Genomic DNA, 24,563 nt, shown 5'->3' on the forward strand with positions numbered 1-24,563 from the left:
ATTTAGTCCCACAAACAGAAGCAAGCAGTGGAAGAAGCAAACAACGTGTCCCAATGTGTGGAAAATTAAATACATACTTAATAGAGAATATCTTCTTCTGTTTGTGGTACTAGATATTAAGCAAATTATCTCAATGAACTTGATATATTTCAAATTCTATCCTAGTATATATTTTTCCAAGTAGATAACTTAAAGCAACAGATTCAATATACGCATAGCAATTTTTAAATAATATTTAAGTAGTAACGAAGTAAAATTCAAAGTTGTTTACAAGAGAAACTACTGTAACAAGCATATTAATTTTTTAAAGAGGATTTAGAAAGAGCAAAAATATGCCAAATGAAGAAAATATCTTGTGAGAAACACAGTAAACTTACAACCAGAAAGGATTTGAAACATGAAACACAATATAGTAAAGTATGTCATTAGACAAAGAGGCAAACTTACCCATGTATTTTTAATTATTTGAAATCTGAAGCAGAAAGACACACATTTCATCAGCAGAGCAGGCTTACAAACCCAAGTCCCTATCCCCTACATCACTAGTTAATTAATAGCTACAAATGGAAACTGACATTCACATCTATCCTGTGTGATGTGGTATAAAATTCTGCCATTTCAGGTGATACTACCAGAGCTTATTGCCCTTGATGGGAAGTACAGAAGGTAAGATGATGTTGATTGGCCTACAAAAGATTTTTAAAAATATAATCACCATGCCCTGGTCAGGTGGCTCAGTTGGTTGGAGTGTCATCCAGTACACCAAAAGGTTGCAGATTCAATTCCCAATCAGGGTACATACCTCGGTTTTGGGATCAATCCTGCAACCAATATGTTTCTCTCACATCGATGTGTTGTCTGTCTCTTTCTCCCTACCCACTTTCCTCTCTGAAGTCAATAAACATATCCTTGGGTAAGGATTTAAAAATACATAAATAAAATCATGTTACTTTGTAGGACAGTTTCTATAAGAGGGCTCTAAATATTAAGAGGCCACAAAGCAGAAGTAACAAGTTAAATAAAATCTTTTGCAATTAATTCAAATTATTTAGTAAACAAAATTCTCATACACTGCACATTTCAAAAATTTGTTTACTTCAGTTGAACACTTCTATTCACCAATGTTGACTCTCCTTGAACTCCTAAAAAAGGTAAATATTAGCTAAAAGATCTTACCATTCTGAACCAAGTTAAGATTAGAAAAACTCACCATTTCAAGTGAAAAGACATGAGGTATACTTGTAACACAGTGGAATAATAAACCAATCATATCATATAAGAAAAAAAAATCAGTTGCACAACAGTGCTGATAATGTTCAACGACAACCCTGATTCTAGGAGAGAATCTCTAAATTCTCTGAACTTTTTAGCTCTCTCTCATACTCTACAGAGGTATTCCGTACCCAAAATACTCTGAAATCCTCAGACAGGACCCTGGGCTTGATTCACCTCTGTATCCTCTACTGTACTAAACGGAAACCTCCCAGTCTTCCCATAAGTCTAACACTCTGAAAGAATATTCAAGTAGGATCCACATATTGAAAAATTAAACCCTGGCTGTGGCTCAGTAGATTAAGCACTGGCCTGCGAACCAAAGTATCGCTAGTTCGATTCCCAGGCAGGGCACATGCCTGGGTTGCAGGCCAGGTCCCCAGTAGGCGGTGCATGAGAAGCAACCACACATGGATGTTTCTCTCCCTCCCTCTCCCTCTCTCTAAAAAAATAAATAAAGTCTTAAAAAAAGAAAGGAAGAAAGAAAGAAAAATTAGGTGTGAAAACCAAGCACAAAATATTGTGGGTTATTTAACTGTTTAAAATTCACTCTTCATTATGTGATTCCACCACGAAGTCTACAAAAATAGTTGTGGCTCAATACCAACCTATCTTTCGAAAACTACTGATGTTAACATGAGATATTAGTATTCAATCAATGCTGAGGTACAGTGGCCCTATAAAGAACATTGAAAACCACATGATTGAGCTGCACTGGTATTTGAAAAATCAAACATCAAACCACCATTTAATTCTCCCAGCTCATATCTATGTGACTACAACATGACATAGATTTCCAACCTGAAAAAATTCAGAGCTCAATTAGTGGACAGCAAAGTCAGAACCATATTAAAAATGATACAGGATCACAGCTGGGGTGAGTAGTCAGAGGAGTTAATGTATGCACTGAGTATACATATACAGGCTTACTCCAGGAGGGAAAAAGATATGAAAATTTTTCTTGATTATGAGCCTTTCTGAAACTCAAGTGGAAGGTAACAGAATGAGAGAGAATCATCTAATATGACAAATAAATAAGTACATACAATAGAACTTCCTCTGATAGTGTATACTCAGTAACCATTTCCATCCAGACTCATTCAGAAGACTTTTACATAGAAGTAATAAAACAGGGGTTAGAAAACCACTATAACTGTAACATACAATTAGGATGACATTTATCCTAGTTCGCCTGAGACAGGATATGCGTGCTGTAGAAAAATAATTTTATATAATACCCATACTCACTTCTCCCAGTTTGAATGAAACTTTGTTTTCCCTACATATGATTGGATATTATTAGAACTATTAAATAATCCTTTCGAAAAGGGCTCAAAGATTTCAAAAGCTGGTTTAAATTGACATATATCTTCAATCCAATCTGTAAAAATCCTAGAGATCACTTCCAAGAGTATATGTAAACACTGTAAACATCTATCTTGCTTTGTTTTCATGACTATGAAAGTTTGTCAAGTTCCAATTCTGTAACATTCCAAATATTCCGAAAAGTTCTTAGCTCACTGTAGGAAATCAATTCAATTATTTTAATGAATTTTTAAAACATATTAACAATACAAAAATGGTCAAAACTACAGCATTATATTTCAGACCATTGTGATATTAATTGTTATTATCCATTTTGATTTTCACCATCATGTCCAAACCATTGGAACTGCTGCCATTACGCCAGTAATACGAAATAACCTGCCTACAGCAGGTCGCATCTAAATCTAATAAACCCTACATCAAAAATTCAGTGATTTCTAGAGAATGAGGAACAGGCTATTAAAATCCTTATGAAATATTCCTCTGTTCAAATGTTTCATGTGTTTAGACTTCAAAAAAATCTACTGAAATACAATTATCTCTCTTGTTAAAGCTAAGTAATTCATAGAAAAAAAAGGAATGACAGCCATGTGGAAACCACAAAATGGCAACTTCTCAAAAATTCATACACCATTTCAGAAAATATATTTGCACCTACTCATTAATAATAATCGGGGATCAGCTATCTCTGCCAGCATCTACTGAGATCTTATTATTGGCCAAAGTGTCTATTTTGAGTTTCGTACATGGCACATCAGTGCAAGTTAGGTTAGCATTAAATCAAGAGTAAAAGATAAAGAGACCTACTCAAGCAGAAAAAAAGAAACTGACATAAAGAAGTGGCTGACTAAACAGCAGGTTAAATTTGGCAATACTGATCAAGAAGAGGTAACATCTGATCAAGAACAATGCTTTATGTCTCTACTGACTAAAACAAAAGATTTAAAAACTCCAATTATGAGCTGTGGGCAGAGATGCTTTATCAGTCTTCCCGTAACTTTGCTCTTATCCATAACCGTTAACTATCAACGAAACTTCTGGCACTAATTTGGATTCTTCCGGAACCTTGGGTCTAGGATATGAGATGCTCTGCTCAATGAACCTTCTAAAAAACACTGGAAAAGAACATATAAATTAATATATTTGCATTTTAATTCACAAACTCTTTATGAGTTTGGTTAACATGAGCCACTTTTCATAGATTCCCCCCAACTCCCAGATTACCCCTAGATCAGGGGTCTGCAAACTTTTCCGGTTTAGGGCCAGACGGTAAATATTTAAGGTTTTGAAAGTCATAGAGTCTTGGTATCATTTCCTACAGTTGTGTCACAACTAGTCAACTATGTCATTTTGAGGTAAAGCAGCCATAAACACAGTATCAACATAGCTGTACTCCAATAAAGATGTTCTGAAAACAGACAGTGTTCAGATTTGACCTGGCCTATCCTAGTCTGTGGACCCCTGGTCTAGATGAAATAATTAAAAAAGTAAAAATTAACACATGATTTGAGACAATACTCTCACCCCCTTATATAGGCTGAAAGCCCAATTAAAAGTTTTCACACCAAACTCACACAGAGAACTATTCATATAGAATATGGTGCTATTTACACTGTTAACTGTATGAATCTTGTCCCCTGAGTAGAATGACTGTGAGCCCATAAAAAATTCAACTACTCCTGTTCTCATTTCCATACATGGCTGGCGGTGTTCTATCTTTGCTGATGAAAATAAGTAACCTGAAGAACTTCCGAAAATGCAGGTCCCATGGCTCCAACCCAGATCCACTGTATCAAATTATTTGCTGGATTTGATCTTGGGCATTTTCTTAAGTTCCATGTGATGCAAGGGTTGTCAGCTACTGGATTTAGCCAAAAAAAGCAATCAATAAAACAATGTATCAGAATCTACTGAAACCACAACACAAATCAATTTGTATGTTGTAGACCTAAGAACCCATATTTTTAAAAAGCTCCCCGACTGTTTATGCATTGTTTGAAAAATATTGCCAAGGAAGAGACAGTAGATAGAGCCTTAGCCTCTTGGTCACATCTCCTTAATGCTTTTGGCCTCACTACTTAATTATCCCTGGAGCGTTAATGGGACAGCCACTGACAGAAACAAATATAACTGGGTCAAATTACTGCCTTAGTACATAATACACATATCTTTTCGGGTTTATTATGTACATGTGTTCAAATAACCAGGGCTATTCCCACCTATTTAAATAAGAATAAAAACTCTGCAATATCAATTCAGGTATGTATTTGAAAGAAATATGAAGGTCAACTCTTTTCTTCACTAAAAACCAAACATTAACATTTATCATACTAGAAAAAGGCACTTCTAACAAATAGCACCCAATCTAAACACAACCCCAACTTTACTAAACGAAGTATTTTATAACTATTATAGCTAGAATGGCAGTTAGGTATTTTTATGATATTACCATTTTCCCAAGAAAACGAAGTTTACTCTACAAATGGCATTGTGTTAAAAAATCTAATTAAAGTCTCCCCCTTCCCGGGCCTCGTAGCTCAGTTGGTTAGATCATAATCCAGACGCACCCAGGTTGTGGGTTCAATCCCCAGTCAGGGCACATACAAGAATGAACAAATGAATGCATGGATGAGTGTAACAATAAATTGATGTTTCTCTCTCTCTCTCCCTCCCAAAAAATCAATTAAAAACAAAAATCTCCCCTTTACCCACACTGCATCTACAAATAAAGGCTGGGACACTGTAGTACTTCAATGTTTAAACCACTTTGATCAACAGTAAGTGGAGCAAACTAACATGAATACACAATCATAAGACAATCTCATAAATTCTTGTTATCAGAATAACGCCCAATAAATTTAATAAATTTAAAAAAAAAACAGAATAATCTCTGTGATGTGTCCAAAAGCTATAAAACTATGATAAGGAGAAAATTTCAACCTAATAAATACTACCTAGAAAACAGTTCAAATACACTTTATACTCTAGTAAATACAAACCTCAATGTAATGAAGGCACAGCATAAAAATATATACATTGCTATGGTAGTCAAAAATACATTATGCTACAGGAATGAAAAATAACATGTTTAATTTATAATTACTGGAGCTACTGTCAAAAAGCTTGATATTCTTTAAGGAGAAATAAGGTATAAAATAAAAATGACAACTTCTAAGTGATGAAGGGCTGACATATCCTTGAAACTTTTAAAAATATATTCACATGTATGTCATAATACTGTGACAAAGCTGTAGGTTAACAAAGAAAGCATGACCACATATGATGTGTGCTTTCCCTTGTCTTTTGTCACATTTTTTTGAAAGTACTATTCAAACACACAAAATATGGAAATCAGTATTTACTTTATACTTCAAAGCCCATACTATTAGTACTGGAGTATTTCTAATAGAAATATTAGAAAGAAATGACAGGTGGCATATTAAAACAAACCAAGTAAATCTACTCTCATCATGTGGGGAGCTGAACACTTACCATTTGATTCCTCCCTTTAAACTGAACAGTAAAAAAAGAGAAAGCATATAAGAGGGCCTAATTTCAAGGCTTTTAAGACAAAAATAAACATTAAAATTGTTTAATAATCTTTTCCAAAGCCAGTTTTCAAAATAAATATAAAATAACTAAAACTACCTCAATGTTTTCTCCATTAACATAAAAATATTCAAGTCCTATAAGGAACTTTTCTTAATGTTTCTTTACTAATTGATTAGTATAAATTAACAAGCATGATGAAGTTACAAACCATGTAAAACTGACAGGAAAATGATGAAAAACTTATAAGCATTCATAATTTCTAATCTCAAAAAGATCTAAAAATAGAACAAGAACTATTTCCCCCCAAAGATTTAATTCCATTGTTACACACTATTTTAAATATGGTTCTTCTTCAAAAAATTAAGAACACAGTAACTTTGTAGCCTTACATGAGTATTAACTTATTTTTAAAAAGTCACCAACACTCCAGCCCAGGCTTCAGCAAACTTTTTCTGTGAAGGGCCAAAGAGTAAGTATTTTAGGTTTCGTGGGTCACAAATATCTCTAATATTTTTTTCCCACCACCCATTAACCCTTTAAAAATATAAATACCATTCTTAGCTCTGTAGTAAGGTGGAACAATAATCTATTTTCAAAATGCCAATAAATCCAACATGAGTATTTAAATATCAAATTTATTTAATTGCAAAATTCATTCAGTACTTGTAAACTTTTGCCCATCATTAAAATGCATTTTAAACATCCAAGTATTTTTAAATTAAAATATGCAGTATTTCAATTTTAAATTGCAGCAACATTTCCAAGTCAGTTTTTAATAGAAAAGTAAAAAAATTAAAACTATGTGCCCATTAATTATACTCATATTAAATGCCACTGAGCATATTAAAACACTGGTGTATGTTTTGAAAAACTGAAATGACTTCAAAGAACAGTCTGCAAACAAATTTGTGATAAGTCAACTTAATAGAGTTTAACAGTAAGATACATTTTAATCATTTCCTTTTAGACCCCTAAAAGACTTATGGATAAGACATTAACACAAACAGCTACACATATGCTCCAAGAATATAAAGTTTATGCCAGAAAAGTGTTAAGAAAGTTAATTCTACCCATTTAAAGCATTTTAGTAAAACACATGTTCACATTCATGAAGACTCAGAGAAATCGCCTAATCCTTAATAGAACAAAATAAAGTTTCTGTAAGAAATAGAACACATGTAGTTTATACCTTGACTATATATGAAGAGAAAAATACTAGCAACTAGTTTCCAAATATGGGCCTGAAAATTTTAATTCTACTTTCTTTTATAACATCGGAGAATTTCCTCACATTGATAAATCTAACATATTTATATTCAAATATAACAGCCAAAAAACCTAAAACCATGGTTTCAAATATGTCACAGAGCAAGTCCTATGCATTCAAGGAGAAAAAGAGAATTCAAAATGTTAGAAATTACTGAAAAAACTTTAGCAATGCTTTAAAAACCTACTCAACTAATTTGGTGATGAATTCAAAAATCAATTAAATCAAATCTTTCATATGACTTATAAATAAAAACTTCTCTAACTGAATTAAATGCCACAATTTTCATTCAATGGATATTTACTTGATAGGAAGATAACAATTTCTTGTTGCTATACAAGTAAGAACTTATTTTACTGTAAAGAATAGTGTGGGAAATGGAGAAATCAAAGAACTTATACGTATGACCATGGACATGAACTAAGGTGGGGGAAGGTGGGGGCACAGGGCGGAGAGGAATAAAGGGGAGAGAAAAATGGGACAACTGTAATAGCATAATCAATAAAATATATTTTAAAAAAAGAACTTATTTTACTGTGTATACATTCTTTCGAATAAGAAAAGTTTATGTTCTAGGGAAAAAGGAACAGGAACAAAAGGACACCAATGACCTGAATACTTCTAGCTTCACAAACTTACTAAGTAAGTATGGCTTTTAAACATCTAGAGAAAAAAAATACTAGTAAATATTTTTCAGAATGAGCTAAACTGGCATTCACCTAAGGTAAACAATGACTATGTTGGTTATTATTAAAAACTTGCAAATTTTAACATTTGAAGAATTCTTGTTTGCCCTACCTTTTTGCCTCCCCAAAACAAAAACTCAAGTCTGATCAAGTCTTTGGAACTAACTTCAGTTTACAAGAAATTCAGGAATGGAGAAAGTTAACAACCGCAAGAATACAATCAACAAAATTCAAAATGTAAGACACTGTGTGCAATGAGACTTTATTTAAAAAAAAAAAAAAAAAAAAGGAAAAAAATTAAAAAGAGGAGGAAAACCTATGGACTAAAGAGACTGGATTAGACAATTTGAAGAAAACAACTGTTTTTAAAAGAAAAAAAGCCCCATTGTGTGGCTCAGTGGATTGGGTACCACCTGTGAGCAGAAAGGTCACTGATTCAACTCCCAGTCAGGACGCATAGCTGAATTGTCCGCCATGTCCCGCCATGTGGGAGAGGCAAGCGATCAATGTTTCTCTCCCTCTTTATCTCCCTCCCTTCCCCTCTTTCTAAAAATGAATTAATTCTTTTTAAAATATAAAAATGAAAAAATTTAAGACCTGAGAAAATTTGGGCTTTTATTAAAATTAAAGAATTGACAGTTTTTAAGATATAAAGACATTTTTTTTAAAAAATCCTTACCATTTAGAAATATACATTAAAATACTGATGACTAAAATTATATGAAGTAAAGGATTTCATACAAAATAATTCAGGAAAGTAGGTATACTAGAAGATTAAAAAGATCACCATGTGTTGATAACTGTTACAGTTGGGTGATGAACACATAATACTAATCTACTTTTATACTGTCTAAAATCTTCCAAAATAAAAAAATTTATAATCTCAGTAAATGGTGAAAATCAGTCAAATGGAGATGAATTTATAAAGATTTCTAATTTAGTACCATATATTTTTTAAAAATAAAATAAAATTGAAGAAAAATTTAACATCCATTTCATAAAACATGAGAATTACCTTCAGAAACTAATTCTAATTTAATACCTGAAAGAGGTTTAAAAAAATTAGTTTAACATAGAAAAATAAATTCACCAAGATTAGAAAATACGCTAATATATTAAGCAATATCTAAAGAATTCTAAACACAGAATGTCAAACTAACAGAAAATAATTTTAGTTAACTGGTATTTTACTTACATTTTCCATATAATTGGGCTTAAAGCCTTCTTGCTGTCGCCTCAGTTCCTCCTGTTCTCTGTGTCGAATCATTTCTTCCTCACGACGACGATGCTCTTCTTCATGTCTAAAAGATATTTAAATAAATTTCAGCATGATAGTTTAATAAGCCATAATCAGGTGATTTATTTCAGGTTAAACAAAATAATTTATGTAAGTTACATTATGTTAAATCTGTCAATAATGACTGGCTTAGATTTACCTTCCTGTTTTGCTCTAAAACTTTAATAAATCAAATAAACGGAAGAAATAAAGTATCTTAACTATGATAAATCCAAAAAAGTAACAACATATAACCAGGGTACTTAAATGCTTAGAATAATAAAATTCAGAGTCCAAAAGCTCAAACATGTACTCTGTTGCTATTTAAAGAGAAAAGCCTGGGATCCATCACTTGTATAGCCAGAGTACAGAGACACTCGGAATCTATCCCTATGTAAGCCAGTGCAAAAAACTGTAATGCCTACACAAAAATTCTATTATGTGTAGAAGGAGGTCTTAACAAGCCCCCCCACCCCCATTTCAACAACCCACTGAAGCAAGGGTCAGCCTACACCCTATTTGTGTAAATTTAGTTTTTATAGAACAAGCATTTACTTCCTGCTATGACCACCTTTGGTCTAGAGCAGTGTTGATAAGTTGAGATAGACCATATGACCTGAAAAGCCTAAAACAGTATTTACTATCTAGCCTTTCCTCCAAAATGTTTGTCCACCTCTATCGTAAAGGTATATTCATGCATTAAGGAAAAGAAAATAAAACTGTATTTGCAGGATTACTATTAAATCAGTAATTATTATATGATTAAGAAGGAAAATCTACAAAATAATATTGAAAGTAACTGACATAATATTGGCATTAAAATCAAATCCATGTATACATGCCCTCTGCTCTAAAACAAAAAAGTAATTTAAATAGTAAAGACTGTATAATGTTGATACTCCTTAGTAGGTGTCATTTTCCAGGGTACTCTTATATGCACCTTTCTACACTGAGCATTAATATTCAAAATTCAAGAAACTTTGTTGTTCTTTGTTGTACAATAGTCCCCCCACAATACCAGTCGCCAAACTAAAAGACATGGTGATCTCTCCCACAGCCAGCAGAACAAAAAGGCTGTTAGGGCTTCGTGTCAGACCACACACAAGTAACAAGACAATGTTCCTAAGAAATTTCAAGCAAAATGTGAACTATTTTGAGAAGCAAGTCTAAGTTCCCAACATAAAACTCTACTCGAGTAAATTGGTTATGCCACTTGTTCAACATTATCACACATAAATTTTACTGTTAAGAAAATACTTTCAGACAAATACCATTATGACTTCACAACAAAATAAGTAAAATTGAAAAATTCATAAATATAGAGGACAACAGAGTGAGCAAAGGGGATTTAGGGGGCTAAGTGAAAAAGGTGAAGGGATTAAAAAATACAAATTGGTAGTTACATAAGAGTCACAGGGATAAACAGTACAGATAGGGGATATAATCAATAACACTGTAATAACTATGCATGGTACCAGGTGGGTAAAATATCAGAGACTACTGTGTGAAGTATATGACTGTCTAACTACTATATTATAAAACTGAAACTAATATAAAATAGTGTTAAATTTAAACCATTACTGGAAAATAAAATTTTTTAAAACAGAAAATAGTTTCAGCCCTGGTCAGGTATCTCCACTGGTTAGAGCATTGACACCACAGGCCAAGGTTGAGGGTTCGATCCCTAGTCAAGGCACATATTAAGAATCAACCAATGAATGCATAAATAAGTGGAACAACAAATAGGTATTTCTGTATTTTTCTATTTCCTTACCTCTCACACCCTGAAATCAAAACAAAATGTTTTAAAATAGTTTCATATTCATACACTGCTGACAATACACGTAACAGTTTTAAAAATTCCCTTAATTCAAAACACCTTTAGGCCACATGTGTTTTCAAATTGAGTGCTTATTTAAAAACAAGCCAATATACTATTATTATATCCTCAGTGGGATATCAGACAAAACCCAATAATCAACCACATTAATTATTTCTGCAGTAAAATGAAGATTCACATTCTGTGAACATAGTTGTGGAAGAAAAGGGGCCACACACTAAACCTGTCAAGCTCAGGGGAGCCCTGCTTGGCAGCATTACAAACTCAAGAGACCTAAATTAACCACAAAGGACGATATGAAAAAAACTTAAAAGCAGTTCATGGCAGGTAGTCATGTCCTAGGCCAGTATTTTTCCTAACAAAGGTCAACTTTTACCTTAACTGAGCTGGTCTGTTGTCTTTTTTGCATCTACAATGACATACCTGTGGAATGTCAAATTTCCTTTTTCCTGACCCTTCAAAGCACAGGTACGACAACAGTGGGAGACCACAAATCCCCTGTTATTGTTAACTGTTAACTATCCTATACCCACCTGTTGTGCAACACTGTGTGTCTATCATTTTATCTTTTATCCAATCACAAAGGTTTTCCCACTTTGCTGTCTCCCACCTCCCTATCTTTCTCCAATGGGTTTTATGAAACCCCACGGTATCTTCTCCTTTGATTCTGAGGTATACAGTAAGGTGCTATATTTCTGTTCTCTGGGGATTTTCTCAATTGGTTGAGATTTTGTTTTCCAACAATTGTCATCAGCTTGGATCAAATGAAGCTGTAAAATTCTTACAGGTTGGGACTTTTCTTATACTGGCACAGTAAAGGTTTGAGATGACTACAACATAAGAGCAGGTCAGGTCTTTTCATCAAATAGACTCTTATCTGATCATACCACATAAGGGCACATGAAAAGGCTTTTGGTTTTTAAAGCTTTTTGGTCTTCCAAATTGCAACAATGACCTTGCTAAAGACCACCCTGTAATAAACAAGATAATTTTAAATGTGCAAGTCCATTTCCAGTAAGCTAAACAGAAATATCTCCACACATATGCCAGGGTGTCTATACACAGATATACACTGTGGAAAAGGTTGAAGACACAATTAAGTATACATGGGATACAGTTATGGTCTCCTGACGCAAAGGAACACAATACAACCGCTAAAAAGAGGTAATTTGCATATACAGACATAAAAGAATGTCTGTGGTACAGTTATCAGAAAAAAAAAGGCAAGTACAAGAATGGTACTCCTATAGCTGCTTTTAAAAATCATTTGTATGGCCATGGCTGGTGTAGCTCAGTAGATTCAACATGGGCTGCAAACCAAACAGTTGTTGGTTCGATTCCCAGTCAGGGCACACGTCTGGGTTGTGGGCCGGGTGTCTAGTGGGGGGCACACAAGAGGCAGTCAGCGACACTCTGCTTCACAGTCCATGGCTCAATCCACTGAGCCACACCAACCAGGGCTGCTTTGCAGTTTTTCTAATCCACTAATGCTTTAATGGTCATCTATGGCCACAAATGGAACTATTAAGAAATTGTGATAAATATTAACATCCTTCCTGTTATACATAATTGAAACTGATAAAAACCTAAATTTCAAGATTTAACTTGAAGCCAACTAACTGTTTTCAGGTCTTACATATTTTTGTAGGACTCTGAAAAATGAGAGGCTATAGGCACTAAGCTGCAATATGACTAGTGAGAAAAGTCCTGTTGCTCCCTGTTCCTGTTCAGCACTATGCCCTGGACACCTTTCATGGGATATTTATGTCAAATGACATAAATGAGAAAGAATGGTGGGTGGGCAGGAGGGCATTCAGAAAAGGAATGAAGGAATACATGAACAAACAACGGATGAACTACTAAGTGAACTAACACATCTAACTCCTTTGTACTGGCCTTCCTTCTTCACTGAAATAGCCTATGAAGAACTAAGTGACCCATGAAAAACTAAATTAATTTGTAGCATTGAAAGGAAAACTACACATATATACCCCAAATAAATCATATAATTTCTCTCAAAATATACTTTCGTAAACTAGTTTTTTCAATCTTCCAACTAAGTTAAAACAAAAAGGAACAGTCCCAACTATCTGGCTTGTTAACAATTCACAATTCTTATGTGGTAGCAGCCCAGTCAGATATATCTCTGCAGTTTTACTACTAGAGTTTTATTAGCTTTGTCTTACAAGTATTATCAGTATGAAATTAAATTCCCAGACACAGCAATTTTTCCCTTCCCTTGACACATGCTACAAAAACTACTGATTTTAAGACAAGTTGTACACATTATGAAGTCATGAAATCAAAATTCCCACAGTAACTTCAAAAGTAACTCCCCACCACCAGGCACAAGGTAAGCTAGTTAACAAATTTGTCACTGCCCATATCTGCTAGAATGTAAAGCAGCATAAAGATTTCCCATCAGCCCTGGCTGGTGTGGCTCAGTGGATTGAGTGCCGGCCTGTGAACCAAAGGGTCGCTGGCTTGATTCCCAGTCAGGGCTTATGCCTGGGTTGCCAGCCAGGTCAGGTCCCCAGTGCAGGGCGCGTGAGAAGCAACCACATATTGATGTTTCTCTCCCTCTCTTCCTCCCTTCCCTTCTATCTAAAATAAATACATAAAATCTTAAAAAAAAAAGTGATGCATAAAAAAAATTTCCCATCAAATTATCACTCAATGTTTTTTGTTTTTTTTTTACCTAGGAAACTGAAAACTGGGGCAGACAGGGAGATAAACATTTCATTTATTCGTTTCTCAGCTTTATTGAAGTGTAATTAAATAAATAAAATGTTAATATATTTTAAATGAATGTGATAACCTGATAAATGTATACATATATACTTTTTTGAAAGATTTTTAGAGAGAAAAGAAGGGAGGGAGAAAGAGAAGGAGAGAAACACCGATGTGTGAGAGATACAGCAATAGGTTGCCTCTCTCACACCCCGAAACTGGAGATCTGGCCCACAGCCCAGGCATGTGCCCTGACTGAGAACTGAACCAGCGACCTTTAGGTTTCACTCAATGTTTTGACTGTTAGTATATAGTTATCTGAATTTCAAACTGAATCTGACATAACCCTGCACATTAAATAAAATTAATGAAAATCCATTCAATAAAAAATTACCATACACACAGAATGCTTCCCAAGTCAAGTTATCAATATTTCACCTTTGTGAGACTATGTAGCCTATTAAAAATTCAAGTAAGTACTCCACACTAGTTCTGTGCACTTTACTTGCTTTTTAATCATCTGATCATTCCAATTTATATCTGCTTCCCCCTATATAACTGTAGGTTCCATAGTAGCAGCACTTGTGTTTTGTTCCCCACTGTATCCCCAATAACTAAGGTACTTTTTCTTTTTTCCCCCTTACTGCCAACTAATTTTAAACTTACAAAAAAGTTGCAAAAATGGTATAGAGTTCCTACATATCCCTCATGCAGTATTGTGTAATACTAACATCTTACATAACAGTGACACAATTATGAAAACCAGGAATTAACACTGATATAATGCTACAGTTAAACTACAGATCTTATTCAAATTTCACCCACTTTCCCCAACTAATGTCCTTCTTCTGTATGAGGACCCTATCCAGAATCCCACATTGCATTTAATTATTATCTCCTCCAGTCTGTAACAGTTCAGTTCCTCTTAATCTTTCATAAACTTGGCACTTTTAAAGAGAAGTATTTTTTATAATGTCCTTCAATTTGGGTTTGTCTTAAGTTTCCTCATAACAAGCATGAGGCTATAAACTTTTAGCAAGAAAACCACAAAAATGACACTATCCTTGTAAGTGCATCATATTAAGGGGGCCCTGGTGTCAAAGTCTTATTACAGGTGACATAAACCTTAACACTTGGAAATGGTGGTGTCTGCTGGGTTTCCCCACTTTAAGTTTATTGTTTTTCCCTATGTACCTAATACAAATTTGAGACTATGTAAATCCTGTTTCTGAAGTTTGGCCTAACAACTTTAGCACCCATCAGTAGACCATATGTGTAACAATCATCACTGTAGTGTTTGTCCACCGGTGATTCTCTCTCCCTAGCATTCCTTCCTCATTTATTCATTCATTCATTTTTAAGACTTTCTTTTCAGAGTAAGGGGAAAGGAGGGAAAAGAGAGGGAAAACACTGATGTGCAAGAGAAACATCAACCAGTTGCCTCTCTCATGCCAGGTGGGACCCGGCCCAAAACCCAGACAGGCAATCAAACTGGCAATCTTTCAGTTCACAGGCCAGAGCTCAACTCACAGAACCACACCAGCCAGGGCCAGCATTCATTAATTGGAATTCTATCTTAAGGATGAGCTGCCATTCTCCACCATTCATTCATTCACTTACTACTATCATATGGACTCATGGATATTTACTCTACAATTTAAAAATCTAACACTATTGGCTGGTTAGACCATCGTCCCAATACACCAAGGATGCAGGTCCAATCTCCATTCAGGGCACCTACAACAAGCAACCATTGAACGTATAAAATAAATGAAACAGGCCCTAGCTGGTGTAGCTCAGTGGATTGAGCATGGGCCTGCAAACCAAACAGTCGTCAGTTCGATTCTCAGTCAGGGCATGTGCCTCGGTTGCAGGCCAGGTCCCCAGTGAGGGGTGTGCTAGAGGCAACCATACATCGATGTTTCCTTCCCTTTCTCCTTCCCTGTCCCTCTCTCTAAAAATAATTAAATAAAATCTTTAAAAAATAAGTAAATAAGTAAATGAATAAATGTAACAGCAAATACATGTTCCCTTTCTCTAAAATCAAGAAATTAATTTTTAAAATTTAAATCTAACAGTATCATTTTTTTACTTTGTTGTTAAAATGGTTCCAACTTTGGCCATTAGGGGCTCCTTTAATTTGGCTCCTGTATCCTTTCAACATGCCCCACCCCTTTTCAAGTATGTTCTTACTGTCCGGCAAAAATATTTCAGGCTAATATTAAATTTTTCAGTTCTAGAAATCAACCATTTCTCCAAAATAATTCTTTGGTGGGAGTCTGTCTTATGCACTGGATGATGTTTAGCAGCACCCCTGGCCTCTACCCACTAGAAGCCAATAGCAAGAGATAGCCGACATACTCAAGATATCCAAATCAATAAAGTTATTGGTGAAAATGAAAAATGTGTCTTTTACTTTACAGAAAAAACTAAACAGATGATTTGGCCAATCCAATACTATGTCTAATGCCATGTGTGTACTGGAAATGTTAGGTATAAAGAATACTTTGTAAAGTGTATGATTGTCTAACCACTCTGCTGTATACCTGAAATACAAAATAATATTGAATATAAACTGTAATTGAAAAATAAAATTTAAAAAATACAAAATACCACTAAGGTCTTATCAAATAAGTTTTAACTGGTTAAAAAAAAAAAACAAAACACAACCCGTCAAGTATAAATGTAACAGGAGAAAACTGGATCCAGATAGGGGGTTTTTTTTGTTACAGAAGGGGAGGTTTCCTTTAATTTGTAAAAGTAGAACAGACTTTACCACATTTACATAAAAAGAAAAGAAGCAACCAGACCCTTAAAAAAGGTCCCAGCCCTGGCAGGTATGGCTCAGTGGATTGAGTGCTGGCCTTCTTGGGCACATGCCTGGGCTGCAGGCCATGTCCCCAATGGTGGGCACACAAGAGGCAACCACACTGATGTTTCTCTCCCTCTCTTTCTCCCTCCCTTCCCCTCTCTCTAAAAATAAGTAATTTTTTTTTAAAAAAGGTCCCTAGCCCTGAGTGGTGTGGCTCATTGGGTTGGGTGTCATCAGGCAAACTGAAAGGTCATCAGTTCATTCCTGGTCAGGGCACTTGCCTGGGTTGCGGAAACAGGTCCCTAGTTGGGAGCATTGCAAGAAGCAACCAAAAGATACCTCTTGCACACTGATGTTTCTTTTTCCCTCCCAACTCTCTCTTTAAAAAGATAAATAAAATCTTAAAAAAGAAAAAGGCCCCTCATGTAAGGAGTTGATGTGGGGAGCTGTATGCAATAGTGACTCTGAAACTTTAGGTTGTACCAGAATTACCTGGATTTTATTAAAGCTCTACCCCAATAGTTTATAGGGAGAAATTTGAAACTTTCTAACAATTACCCAGGTTAGAATGCTGGTGCAGCCTTGTGCAAGTAGGTTAGAGTAAAATCAGAGTAGTTCCAAGACAGAAACATGTATACAAACCAGGTACGCTGTTGAAAAAAGTCAACTAAAATAAACTGACTACTACCTATCCCCAGACTGTGAAGACACTTCACACTCATTCACGGTTTTACGCTTTCTGCTTTATATTTTATTTTTTATGAGCACTTTACTTCCTACACAAGAATTCATTACTTTCGTCGCACTTTCAAAAACAAATTTTAAGTTTGTTTTAATCATAGCTTTGCTCGTAACATTTCCTAATTATTATTATATTTTGAAACTTTTAAGAGTTAACATTTATCTAATTATAGTTCACAATTAAATATTACAGGTACATGGAAAGCTGTTAATTTGTTTATACATAAAGCCATTCATAGCAATGCTGTATTATACACAAGAAAACAAAAAGAGAAACTGAAGTAAACACTGGTGCATTCTTATAGGAAATTATATGCATTAATGCCTAGGCCTCATGTGTAAGGTCATAGTGTATGCAACTGAAGTGTCAATAACCAGCTAAAAAGATCGTAAGAATAACAAAGAATTATGCTAGTTTGTGGAGTAATTGCCCAAGTATAGTGAAAAATTGAGTTTTGTTTATATTTTCCAAACTGTACAATTTGTTCCCAATGGAAGAGTGAAGTTTTATTAGTGACACACAAGAACTACGTGTATTCACATCTATATTACAATGTTATTTTTGTTTGTTTTTTTACCTCAGTTGTATTTGCTTTCGTTTTTGCAGCTCTTGGTTCCTGAGTTCTTCCAGGCGTCTGAGTTCTTCTTGACGCCTCATGAGATCTATAAAATATTGATTTCCCATTAACATTTTAGCTGCACTTGTGTATGTTTATATCCATGAACATACAAACTCTCTATTACTGGCAATACATAAGAGTAATTTATTCATACTCATGTACCCAGTATCTGCTGTATCACCTTATAAAAAAAGATTATAAACTGTGTAATTAATTAATCAAATTAATATCCTTTCTGGGCCTGTTTCTTCATGTGTATGAAGAGAAGAATAAAATTCATCTTTCTGCTCATAAATTAAAATAGGCAAGTTTTTTAAACATAGGAATTAAAACATACTAAAAACAGAATAAAATGATAGATGTATTTTCACTTACATATTTTAATCATATTAGAATTTTTCAGCAGCAACTGCAGAGCCCAAAAAGATGCCTTGGGAGACATCAGCAGATGGCAGGTTAGAACCAGACCAGACAAATAGTAGGAATAGCAGTAAGACACTGCAAAAAGCTCAGAGACCATCCCTCCCAACACAATTAGTGTAAGATTCCTCCTATAACAAGTCAATGTCTTAGGGAAAAAGGCAAGAAGCAAAGAATTCCTGAAAGAGGAAAAAGGCTGAATACTGGGATAAACAAGATCATTTTAAACAAGACTAGCATTCGAACTGACACCTTACTTGCTATATGAAGAAAAGGGGCTCCACAGTAGTAAAAGATAATAAAAAGTACATTTTTTCTGCACCTCTGAGTAGTGGATAAACTTTCCAAGTGCTAAAAATCTTTGTAATATCTTATCACATTATGTCTGCATACATGCATTATTTAAAAATACCAAAACATTAAAATACTCTGAAAAGCACAATTATTGATTACTTTTATTTTCCTTATCTCTTCATGTTAATCTGATTTCCTAAAATGAACATAAATTACCTAAATGTATTTTTAATAAATCACTACATTCGGAACTTACATAAAACTAATAGTTTCAGTTAACTTTCTATGTGGCAATAACCTTACCATCATACCCGTAATATGGATGGCAACACAGCCTTAACAAGGTAAATATTATCTTCCCATTTTATACATTGGAAACAGACTGAATTGTGTATTACGTCAAAGAAAAAAAATTCAGACAGATTCTAAATGTGCTTTAGCCATCCACCTACTGCTCAGCCATCTATCCCTATTCCAGACTCTTTCAAACTCTAGTACCTCAAACCTACATAATCAGACACAACTGGGGAACATAAAAAACAGATTTAGGGACTCTGTTAAGGAAAGTCGCTTTTAGTACATGGGGTAGGGACCAGATGATTATAATGTCAGTTGAGATAACACCTAGCTATGTTAAAGGACATCAAATATGACTACAATGATTTCAAACATTTACACCATTAGTCGTCAACTGTAACTAACTGCTCATTAGAATTACTTAAATACCTTTTAACCACAGATCAGTTAAATCAAAATATCTTGAAATGTGGACCAGACATTAGTATTTTTATTTGAAACCCCCTAGATGATTCCATTGTGCGACCAACACTGAGAGCCACACAACTATCATATAATTAATTTAGTGGGAGAAACCAAGTAGAGACCAAAAATGTAAGATACTTATATTCCTAAGAGGAAATTCTTCAATAAGCCAAAGAACAGAAAATGTCCCACTATTGCCTGTAACAATTTCAACACAGTTTTGGAGGTTGCTGTAGATTAGCTGCTCTTAAAATTAGAGACTATCTACCATATATAATTATAAAAGTAAAAATAGGGAATACATTTTTGTCCATGAAAAGGAGTAAGAAAATAAATGTGTCTTTTCTGTGAACTGGATCTTCTCATTTTAAGCTGTGCCAGTTGAGAAAATTGCTTTAACCTCTTGGATCACATCTCCTTACCTGTAACATTGGTATAATAGTTAGCTCAAAGCCCTGGCTGGGTAGCTCACTTGGTTAAAGTATCATTCTGATATTCCTGATGCCAAGGTTGCAGGTTCAATCTCCAGTCAGGGCACATATAACAATCAACCAATGAATGGATAAATAAGTGGAACAATAAATCTGTGTTTTTATTTTTCTATCTCAAAATCATTCAATATATTTTTTTAATTCTTTTTAATTAGCTGAAACGACTGGACAATATAATTATCAGATAAGCACATATCTGATACTAAAAAGGAGCAATACCAACTTGAAACTAACATTTTACATTTAATAAATTATTTCTTTTATTTTGTTAATATCCCAAGTTCCTAAAATTTCACTAAGGTGTATACACTACCCCCCCCCCCCCAAAAAAAAACCTCTGGGAAAAAAAATTACCAAAAAATATATATAACTAGATATGTTTCTATCCTTTGATCCATTAAATCACAAATTAATAGGAATATTGCTTAAAACTATAACACAAAGGAATCTATAGGCATGAAGACACTAGCTATAGTATATTACTGATTACCAGACCAAGTAACATTTTCTTTAAAGACTTTATTTAATTTTTATAGAAAGGAGAGGTGGGGAGAAAGAATGGGAAAGACTGATGTGAGAAACATAATCTCTTTTCTCTCACACACCCGTCCAACCAGGGACCTGGCCTGCAACCCAGACATGTGCCCTGACAAGGAATCGCACTGGTGACCTTTCCTTCTGTGGGACAATACCCAACCCGCTGAGGCACACCATCAGGGCTAGACCAAATAACATTTTTAAATGATTGCCCTAACAAATTTAATGATAAAAGAACATAAAATTATATAACACTGTAATTTCAATATATCATAAATATAGGTACACAGGAAAAATGAACAAGAAAAATATAGACAAGTTTAAAGGTTGACTTACTAGACTGTAAGAAACTGTATACTTTATTGAAAAGCCTTCAAGTTATGAAAAATGAATGTATGTTCTCTGACCTAACAAATTCACTTTCTAAAAATACAAGAATTGAAACTACAGATTGAAAGGACATATCTACTTCCAAGGAAAGGCTAAATATTATGGTGTACAATAAAATGTATCTTGAACACAAGAATCAAAAGATGGAAAGATGTAATAAAGCGAATATGGTAAAATGTTAACAGAATCTAAATCTAAGAATGAATGTAAAGAGAACACCTTGATATTTGTTCAAGTTATTTTGTTTACAACTTCTCATAAGGAAACTCAGGACAAGATTGAGATGTAGGTAGATACTGTGCCTCCACAAACCACTAAAAGAAGGACAATAAAATTTAAAAACAAAAACAATCAGAACTGTCAGAAAATCGACCTATATGGAAGTCTGACAACAAAGGACTAAAAGAGGAAACATTCATCCAGAACAGTAGGAAGGGCAGCCAGGGTGGAGAGGACCCACAGCAAGGTGGCGGCTGGCAGACCAGGTGGTCCCACATTTGTGTGCAGATAAACTGGAAGGAACAACTGGGGAGTGAGACAGACCATGCAAACCAGGGTTCCAATGTGGGGAAATAAAGCCTCAAAACCTCTGACTATAAAAACCTGTGGGGGTTAAGGCAGCAAGAGAAAACTCCCAGCCTCACAGGAGAGTCCATCTGATAGACCCACAGGGTCCAAGAACATACACAAAACCACCCTCCTGGAAATCAGCACCAGAAGGGCTCAATTTGCCTGTGGGTATCAGGGAAAGTGAATGGAAGCCAGCCAGAGAGCCCAGTGCCACTGTTCCCTCTCAGAACCCTCCCCCAGATACAGCACCACAACAAAGTGAATACCTAAGGTTCCTCCCCTTTCAGTATAACAGGCACATGAGACAAAAACTATGGTCCAAATGAAAGAACAGAAAAAAACTCCAGAAAAAGAATTAAGTATGAAGAAACAGCCAACCTACCAGATGCAGAGTTCAAAACACTGGTAATCAGGATCCTCACAGAAATGGTTGCATATGGTAGCAAAATAGAGGAAAAAGTGAAGGCCATGAAAAGTGAAATAAAGCAAAATATATAGCTAACTGGCAGTGAAGGGAAGGAAACTGGGACTCAAATCAACAATTTGGAACAAAAGGAAGAAATAAACATCCAACTGGAACAGAATGAAGAAACAAGAATTCAAAAAAAAAAATGAGGAGAGGCTTAGGAACGTTCAGGACAACTTGAAACATCCCAACATCCAAATCATAGGAGTGCCAGAAGGAGAGAGAAGAGCAAGTTGAAAATTTACTGGAAACAATAATGAAAGAGAACTTCCCTGACCTGGCAAAGGAAATAGACTTCTAGGAAGTCCAGGAAGCTCAGAAAGTCCCAAGGAAGTTGGACCCAAGGAAGCACACACCAAGACACATCATAATTACATTAGCCAAGATTAAACAGAAGGAGAGAATCTGAAAAGCTGGAAGAGAAAACAAGAGTGTTACCTACCAAGGAGTGCCCATGAGACTATCAGCTGATTTCTCAAAAGACACCTTGCAGGCAAGAAGGGTCTAGAAAGAAGTATTTGAAGTCATGAAAGGCTTTATGACTTCACCCAAGATTACTCTATGCAGCAAAGCTATCATTTAGAATGGAAGGGCAGATAAAGTGCTTCCCAGATACGGTCAAGTTCAAGGAGTTCATCATCACCAAGCCCTTATTATATGAAATGTTAAAGGGACTTACTTATCTAAGAAAAAGAAGAAAATCAAAAATAGGAACAGTAAAATGGCAAAAAACTCACTACTATCAACAACTGAACCTAAAACACAAAAACAAAGTAAGCAAACAACTAGAACAGCAACAGAATCACAGAAATGGAGACCACATGGAAGGGGAGAGTGGGGGAGAAGTACAGGGAATAAGAAGGATAAATGGCAGGTACAAAATAGACGGGAAGATTAAGAACAGTATGTGAAATGGAGAAGCCAAAGACCTTATAAGTACAACCCATGGACATGAACTAAGAGGCGGAGGGATGCTGCTAGGGGGCTGCAGAGGAGAATAAAGGAGGGGAAATGGGACAACTATAACAGCATAATTAATATATTTTTTTTAATTTGAAAAAAAAACTTGTAAGAAAATCTTGCACAGGAAACATCCTGGGTAAGTTATTGGGCTTTAAAGAGAAAAATTTCATATGGAAGCCTGAAAAAAAGGATCAAGTCACCTGCAAGAGGGGAAAAAAAACTCAGGCTTATTTGAGACTTCCCACAGAAGCATTCAATGCAAGACAATGAAAAATGCTGTCAAGTACTTAAGAAAATCGGGGGTCAAAATTCCATGAATTTTGACCATTCAAGCATCGGTTTAAAGTACAAGGATCACACAGTGCTTCAGAACATGCAAGAACTCCAGTAATGTTGTTTCCATAAACTCTTCTTAAAGAAATTATGAGGATAAACATCAGACAATGAAGTGATGAACAGAAAAGTCATAACTCAATAAAACACATGAGGATTAAGGCTAAAGAACATGTTAAAATGAAAACATAATATTGAAAAGATAGCCCTGGCTGGTTTGGCTCAGTGCCAGGCTGCAAACCAGAGGGTTACTGGTTTGATTCCCAGTCAGGGTACGTGCCTGAGTTGTGGGCCAGGTCCCCAGTGGGGGGAGATTGAGAGACAACCACTAATTGATGTTTCTCTCCCTCTCTTGCTCCCTCCCTTCCCCTCTCTCTAAAAATAAATAAAATCTGTAAAAAATATATTGAATATTCCACATTCATTGCAGCATTATTCACACTAGACAACATGTGGAAAAAACCTATTTGTCCATAAACAAATGACTGGATCAAGAATACACATAGTAGTAAAGATAAATAGTGATGGAAGGAGACTTGTCTTGGGGTGGTACACACAATACAATATACAGATGAGGTAGTATAGAACTGTAGCCCTTAAACCTTATTTTATTAGCCAATGTCACCCTAATAAACTCGGTAAAATATGTGTGTATGTAAAAATGTGTGGTATACATGACACATGAAGTGATAATATGCAAACATGCTCACATATGTACACAACATAATTTAAAAAACATATATACATATACACAATGGAATATTATTTATTCATGAGAAACACAGGTGTCTTAGCAAATTTTTGTAAATTCTGATATCCTGCCTTTTAAAACAACATGCATAAACTCTGAGGGCATTATGCTCAGTGAAATAAGCCAGAGAAAAACAAATACTGCATGGTATAACTTACACCTGAATCAAAAAAAAGTCAAACCCATAGAAATAGTAGAGTAGAAATATGGCTGTGAGGGGCTGAGAGGGGGAAAAGGTTGGTAAAAAGGCACCAGTTAAAGATGAATAAAGTCTGCGGAACAAATGTATAACATGGTGACAACTATAGTTGATAACATTGTGTTATGCAACTGAAAGTTGCTTAAAGAGATTAGAACTTAAATGCTCTCACCAAAAAATAAGTAAAACTAGCTTCATACTATAAAAAATTAAGTCAATGTCATAAATCCAGACAAACTGGAAGCAGAATTAATAAAAATTGAAG

General features: G+C 34.9%; 1 protein-coding gene across 1 annotated transcript in view; it reads right to left on the reverse strand.

The window, feature by feature from the left end:
• The window catches only part of PSPC1 (paraspeckle component 1), a 77,224-nt gene that overhangs the window by 23,802 nt on the left and 28,859 nt on the right, over window positions 1–24,563 (reverse strand). The window contains exons 5-6 of the mRNA XM_024580776.4: window positions 18,081–18,165; window positions 9,299–9,404 (exon numbers count right to left, since the gene is read on the reverse strand). Coding sequence (XP_024436544.2) covers window positions 9,299–9,404; window positions 18,081–18,165 — 191 coding nt within the window. The remainder of the gene's footprint in view (window positions 1–9,298; window positions 9,405–18,080; window positions 18,166–24,563) is intronic.

The sequence above is a fragment of the Desmodus rotundus genome, chromosome 3, assembly GCF_022682495.2.
Source record: "Desmodus rotundus isolate HL8 chromosome 3, HLdesRot8A.1, whole genome shotgun sequence".
NCBI lineage: Eukaryota > Metazoa > Chordata > Mammalia > Chiroptera > Phyllostomidae > Desmodus > Desmodus rotundus.